General features: G+C 43.7%; 1 protein-coding gene across 2 annotated transcripts in view; it reads left to right on the forward strand.

Moving 5' to 3' along the window:
- MAPKAPK3 (MAPK activated protein kinase 3) overlaps positions 1-6,752 on the forward strand; it is a 103,823-nt gene extending 97,071 nt beyond the window's left edge. For both annotated transcript variants that reach the window (XM_061617878.1, XM_061617879.1), the window contains 2 exons: positions 3,092-3,172; positions 4,091-6,752. In XM_061617878.1, coding sequence (XP_061473862.1) covers positions 3,092-3,172; positions 4,091-4,249 — 240 coding nt within the window. In that variant the 3' untranslated portion in view covers positions 4,250-6,752. The remainder of the gene's footprint in view (positions 1-3,091; positions 3,173-4,090) is intronic.
- Positions 6,753-7,595: the final 843 nt, after the last annotated feature.

Raw genomic sequence — 7,595 nt, forward strand, 5'->3', positions numbered from 1 at the left:
AGCAGTGATGGGCTGGATTTGGGACAATAAATTGAGGCTGAATTCTGAAAAGACAGAGGTGTTATGTGTCCAGAGTTCCTGAAGCCTGGGAGGTAGGGAGACAGCCTGTCCTGGATGGAGTTCTATTTCCCTGGAAGGAGCTGGTCTGTAACTTTATGGTGCTCCTGGATTCAACCTTGTCACTGGAGGCTCAGGTGGCTAGGAGTGCCTTTTTCCAGCTTTGGTCCCTTTGGGACAAAAATGACTTGGCCACTGTACTCAATGCTCTGGTAACTTCCAGACTGGATTATTGCAATGTGCTCAATATGGGGCTGCCTTTGAAGACTTCTCGGAAACGTCAACTGGTCCAAAATGGAGCAACCAGACTGACTGGGGTTGCTTTTAGATCTTGTTTAACCCCTATTTTAAAATAGCTGCATTGGTTGCCAATTAGTTTCCAGGCCCAATTCAAAGTCCTCACACTTGTGTTCAAAGCCTTAAACGACTTATATGTCACTTTATATTTCAAGAAATCAAGTTATTGGATTCCAGCTCCCATCATTCCTGACCATTGGCTATGCTGGCTGGGTTTGATGGGAGCTGGAGTCCCACAACATCTGAGAGCCACAAGCTCCCCATTCCTGGGCTTGTAGAGAGTGCTAGGGATGAGTCAGCAGTAATGGTATACAGTACGTCAACACTAAGGATAGACAAATGTAATCATGCACTTTTAGAAGCAAAATTTAGGTTGCTAAGTAAGGAACTGAAACCCTAGTCATTCAAGGTAGCTTCCTCCGAAATGCTCTTCATTCCATCTGCAGGGCCACCTGCACAGGCAGAGCTAAAGGGTCTCAGTGCGTGGAAGAGATGGTGGCGTCAGGAGAAGGGATGTGGGTATGTTAGAAAACATTTTGAGGAACAAGCCAGGTCTGTGCAAAAGGGATGGGGCCCACTTGAAACAAAGTAGACTCAGACTGCTGGCCCTTAATATCTATCAAGTTAAGTTTACTGCTTATGATCAGAGGTCATCACAATATAGGATGGGGTGTAAATATAACACAATAATATTTGGGAGTATTATTCACCACCTCCTGTGCATGACAGTCCCATGTTCAGGCTGCAAAACTTACGGCTGAACAGATCAGAAGTAGGATTCTCAAGCGTTGGTGTGCTGGTGGAGGAAGGTAGGTTCTCCCTATACTGAACCTCAGATGAGGTAAAATGGATGCAGAACTTAATATCAAAAAGTTTGTGTAGAAAGGAATGGCAAAAACTTAAAGGGCACGCTCAGCAGCACAAAACTTGGCAGTGCCTCTGTCCTTCCCACCAATGCAGTTTTAGTCTCTTTTCTTTTTTCTTGCCAGATAGCAGACACACAGCAGTGGTTAAACAGGGACCACTGTTAGGGGCCTTCTTGCAGTGAAAAGAGTAAATGGATCTCACGATGAGTTCTGGGGTGATGAATACACATATATACACTCAGTCATGATTTTCTCAAAGCACTTTATAAATGCTTTCTCAGGATTGGGCAAGCAAGTGGGCACTCCTATGAGTCAGCTGATTAATGGGCACATGCCTGTTCATGCCTGCGCAGCCTTCAGCATGTCTGGAGTGACATAAGTAGGGACAACTTGGCCACTTCATTCCCTAGCTCCACCTCCAGCATTCTCTTCTGCACTGGTGGCGGGTGGAACAATCACCGGGGCTGGGGCAAGGGGACAGATTGACTACTCATCCTTCGTCCATGTTGGCTGACACCTCGAGGACAGGCTGTTGACAAGTAGATGCCTCCTGGCATCCTCATCCATCACTCCCAGACCCACCAGACCCCTCCCCTGGATCCCAGGCCTCCTCCTCAGATCAGTCTGGCCAAGAGTTCTCCATGGGCTCATGACAGAGAGCTGGGAACTGTAGTTACTGTGAAGGAGCTAGGGATCTCTGAACATATAATTCTCAACAGCAACATTCAAGCGTCGTTCCCGCTGTTCCAGCTGGGGGAGCAAGGTCAATGGCAATTGAATCTGATTCAAAAGCACTCTGTAGTAGTGAGAGGGATGGAACAACAAAGCGGCAGTGTAGGAAAAGACAATATCCTTTTTCCCTAAAGTGCTGCAACTGGCACTTCTTTTCAACGTTAGAATATTTCTATCCCCTTTTGACCCTAAGCTGCTGTTGTAGATAAAAATGCCTAAACCATCCATTATTTTATACTCTAGTTTGCCTTTTCCTGTGGTGTATAGCTTGGCTTGCTTGCACCACCTGGAGCAGCCTGCTCTGCCAGTACTCTTCTGATGTGCAGTTGGTCCATAATGCATAAGCCAGGGGTAGCCAATATGGTGTTCTGCAGATGTTTGGACTATAGCTCCCATCAGCTCCATGCAGCATGATGGAAGCTGCAGCCTAATAACATTTGGAGGGCATCACATTGTCTATCCCTGGCATAAGCTGATATGAAAGTGAGGAGAGGGTCTAGAAATCATGACCTCTGTGTTTATGTGCTGAAGCAATATGCCTCTGAATGCCAGTTACTAGGAATCACAAGTGTGTGTGTGGGGGGGGGAGCTGTTGCACTCCCACAGGCATCTGGTTGCCCACTGTGAACAAGATGCCCGACTAGATGGGCCATTGGCAATCAAGCAGGCTCTTTTGATGTCCTTATCTTTTTCAGTCTAAGTGCACATTATGCATAAACTCATGCATTAGAACCCCATTACTGGGTTTGAGGGGAGTTTGAGTTGAGAACAGAGAAGCAGTGGGAGGGAACACATCATCCTTTCCCCTCATACTATTTTCCTACTCCAAATTTACCCTTCCCTGACAGCTGTTCTCTCTGTGGCATTTCAGATGTGTGTTTGCCTCTCAGTCTTGTCGAAAGACCACAGCTATACTCCTGTGGAAGTGGCACATCTTTCAGTCATATGGAAAACATGACTGGGTTGAGCAATGCAGCCAAGTAGATTTTCTCTCTCTCGTGTTGCTTAGGAGACATATTTATACCATTTTCGTAAGACTTTCAATTACCTCATCAGCAAAGAGGAAGAGCTGTAGTGTGTGTGAGTGTGCTGTTGGGAGAAGTAATTTTTATGCATAGCTGCTTCTTTGGTTTCCTTAGCAATCCATGGTGGTGCCACCAACCCCTCTTCACACTGCCCGGGTCCTGCAAGAGGATAAAGATCACTGGGATGAAGTGAAGGTAATGATCACATGTGTTAGTAAATTGGGCATTTCCAAATCCAATCAGAGATGTTTGCTTGCTTGTTTATCTTTTGAACACACTTTTATTTCTGAACATCTATCATCAGCTCATTTTCATTGTGGTTGCCCAACTTTACATGAATAACAAGAACATGTTGCCTATATTCAGCCAAGGCTAGACTATAGCATACATGTCGGCAACCCATGCCCCGCTACCTGCATACTGCCTCCCATGTGGGTGCCCGATCCACCCTCCCACCACTGAATTCTGCAGTGCAAAATTCATGCAGGCCATGCTCCTCCCAGCATGCCAATAGCTCTGTTTGCTGGGCTGAAGGAGCACAATGGTGCTGCAGTCCACCAAAAAGTTATTTGGCAGGCAGAGTGGAGCATGATCTCTCCCTGATGGGATGGAGAATGGTCTGTCCTTTTCCGAATGATAGGGAGAGCCTTTGAGTGTGCTTGTGTGTGCTCGCCCAGGCCATGCCAGCTGCTTGCTCTGACCACACGCACTGGCATAAAACCGCTGAGTGCCCAACCACTGCGGCATGTGGTCCTCAAGAGGCAAAACAACTTGTCCTGTGCACAAGTGAACAGTATGTTCTAGATATTAAAATATGGTGGATATTAAAAATGCAGTGCTTTCAAGACTATTTCCTATAGTGTTGGGTTATTTATTTTGCTTTGCTCCTTCTAATCTCTTTGTCAGAAATGTCTAGCGTAATGAATTCCTTTCTCTTTGCCATTCAGCCTCACAGTCCATTTGAGCTGTGTTGGAGGGGAGGGCACAATTCTTGCTATTGGCTCGAGGAGGTCACTGGAGATCTGTGACCAGAGGGCTCTGCTTTCATCAGAGCATTGTGGGAAAGTGGCCTTGCCTCCTTAAGATTTGACTGTTGCTTCATGTGGGTTTTAGGAGGAGATGACTAGTGCTTTGGCAACCATGAGGGTGGACTATGACCAGGTAAAAATTAAAGATTTGAAAACATCCAGCAATCGTCTCCTCAACAAACGGCGCAAGAAACAGAAGCAAGGAGGCACCTCCTCAGCATCTCCTGGATGTAACAACCAATAAAGAGAAGAGAGAAAGATAAATATTGAAACGAACAATTAATCCAACTGGGGTCAGCTCACCTTTTACACCAAAAACAAAGGGCGTATCACTGAAATATTGTTGACCTACAGAGAAGGTGCACTATGGCATCCAACATGCAATGTTCTGGAACTTCTTATGTGGGCACTTTGGGTTTTTTACAAGGGGAATTTATTTGTTTTTAGTGTTGTTTTACTTTTTTACTAGAATTCCAGAAAACCCTAGAATTCTAGTGGAAGCTTAAGATGAGTTGGTGGTACTGAATGCAGTGCACGTTCAGTACTTTCACAGTGGGCACAATCCAGCTAAGGTGAAGCACCTTTAAGTCCCCTTGATTTCAGACAACGAGATGTAAACCAGTACTACACTTTCTCCAGTTGAATTCAATGGGGCGTAAAGCTGTTTACATTTGGCTGGATTACGTCCAGTATGTTTTTAAGAGAAATAAACGTGTGTCTTCCACTGTGGTATGCCCCTGAGGGACAGAAAGCTCAAGAGCCTGTCAGGAAGCACACTGAAAGGAATGAGCGTTTCATGTATGTACTCCTGCTTGGTCTTGACACTTTTGCTGTATTTATTTTATTTCTAGGGTTAATGCTGTCAGCTTGCACAATGTCCACCTGACAAGGAAGCATTGCTCTTGACTTTAAAAGGAAATGTTTACAGCTTAATAACTCTTTAAGGCATGCTTCCATATTCACAAATTTCTTACATTGAAAGCACTTCTTACAGGAAAGCATGTGAAAACAACACGGGGATTTCTTATGTGTGGGTTGCACATATTTCTGTTTCACTGCAGCAACACATGTGGGGAAGCTGCAGTTGACCATGGCTTGTTAGTGAGCGTACATGCAGCAAAATAGGTATGAGTGTAATCATTATATGATAGGATTGCATGGTCCCTTGGGTGGTATTCAGCTATGTTTTTGCACTAGCACAAGTATTAGCACTAGCGCAAGGGAATTCCACACACTTGCACCCTGCACCATCCCCAAACCTGGTCTGGAGGGTTGGGGAAAACCCCAGAGCTGATTTAGGGGGGGTACAGGAGCAGAAGAGGGGGAGATTGTTCTGTTGCACAAGTGCTATGGTGAATACAACCCCTTTTCTTATTCTGTGCATACTTTTCTGGATCAGTATTTAATAAGACTGATTTGTTTTTAAATTAAGGATGAAAGATTAGACTGCAGCAGTCATTGTTGGATCTTCTGCTGTGTTAAATCCAAAGTGCACGCACTTGCACAAATAACATATAAGATTTTAATTGAAAAAGGATCCTATGCAGTCCAGAAGGAATTGGAGGAGAATTTGTTCCCTCTTTAAAAACTAGAGATTGACCTTCCAGTTCCTTTGTTACAGACAGGGCTTGTATGTAATGCAGAGTACTGATTTCTGACTTCTACCATTCTATCCATTGAGTTCAGAGCAATCACATGTTAGATCTTATGAGCAAGCTGGAAGTGTAAAAGTTGAAAACACGTGAACTTGCCAAGAATGCTCCAGGATCCACTCATACATGGGAGAATAACAGCTTCAAGATGCACAGTCACAATTTTTTAATATATGTGAAGTTTACTTGATTGATGAATTTATGATAAACTGCTTTCTTTGTTAATATGTTCTGGGTTAGGGTGGACATGGTGATTTCTTTAAAAAAGCCACTCGAGCTCAGATGTTTCTGGATAGTAGCAAAATGCATCTGAAACACCAGTTGTGCCAAACACTCCGAAGAGCCTCAAACCGAGGAATAGTCCCACATTTTTCATACAATATCTCATGATAGCCTAATCATATGGAACTTTGGTCACATGCCATCTGTCCTTATTCAGGTCATTCCATCATTCATAAGCTGTTTCCATGAGAAGGGTGCAGATGTCTACAAATCCAAGTGTCCCCCATCCCCTTGCCTTTGGGCAAGGATACACTTTAGCATTCATCCCTTTCCCTGAGCTCTCAAGCATGCTGGGCTTTGGAGAGGATAAGAAACATCAGGGGCCTTCTCATGTTGCTTCTTACTGTTCCAAACCTTAGCAGAGGGGAGAGAGATCCCCAATTGCTCACAAGGCCTCTGCCAAAGGGCTCAAGGGAGAGGTGGAGTTTTTAGTGTGATTTGGGAAAGATAAGAAACAGTAGCAGGTGACTCCTGTGGTTCCTTCTGCAAACTGCAGCACAAATGAGATAAAACCCTTCCCCAAGCCGTCTCCACATGCTAGAAGACTTGGGAGGAGAGGGGAGGCGATTTGTGGCTAGTAAGCCAATCCTAGCCAATATTGGTGGATCTCTGCATCCTAATTTCATTCCAGAGTTACAAGGGTTACTGGTATTGTGAATCTGCAGTGCACAAGCTTTCTATTCCTCAGTGCCTCTCTTTGATCTGCAGGTAGACATAAACTGATATTAAGACACACAGGATAAGCCTACAAACTCATGACTCTTTGTGAAATATTAACATTTTGCATAAGTTAATAAATGGTGCTTTACCATATTTTAAAGTGAACCCTGCTTCTTCACTGTGATTGCTCTTTATTTGTATTGGGGTACTGCATCAGCCTCAGCTATAGGATGGAAATCTTTCCCTCTACCACTCCACAAAAGAAGTTGCATTTAAGTAGAGAACAGAAACTTAATTTGAAGGAATCGTTTCTGCCCAGAAGAACTCCTATATAGATAAGAATGCTATTTCTATCTACTAATTAACTAAACTTTAGAAGAATTATGTTAATAGTAGCTATTGAACAAGATTGAGTCAAGCCAAAAGACTTACAAGAATGGATTTCTAACCTGTTTGCATGTCAGCCACACTCCATAAATCTGAAGGCACAAATCTTGCAAGATTTATGAAAGGGGAATAGTTCAGTGGCAGAGCATATGCTTTGCATGCAGATAGTCCAAGTTTCAACCCCCAATATTTCCAGGTAGGGTTGGGGAAAGACTCTGGGGAGCCACTGCCAGTTAGTATAAACAGTATTAAGTTAAATGGACCAATGATTTGACATTGATCTATTACAATTACAAGTAGGGGCTCTCACCTATAGTCTAACACTGCAAAGAGTCCATTATGACCCAAAAGGCTGTTCAATAGATGGTAACACCTTACACTACATGACACATATACCATCCTTCACAAAGGAAGGAAATGTGTAACTGTGACAACAAAACCGGTTAACAAGGGAAATTACACTGGTGACATTTTTGGGTCGTATAAAGTAGAAGGTGGGTTAAGAGTGAGTTGACAAATGGAATTTAGATATTCTTGGGTCATTTTTTAAATCACAGATGTTAAATTAAGCAACAACATGTGCCAATTTATTACTAAGGGGATTGTATT

The sequence above is a fragment of the Rhineura floridana genome, chromosome 3, assembly GCF_030035675.1.
Source record: "Rhineura floridana isolate rRhiFlo1 chromosome 3, rRhiFlo1.hap2, whole genome shotgun sequence".
Classification (NCBI taxonomy): Eukaryota; Metazoa; Chordata; class Lepidosauria; order Squamata; family Rhineuridae; genus Rhineura; species Rhineura floridana.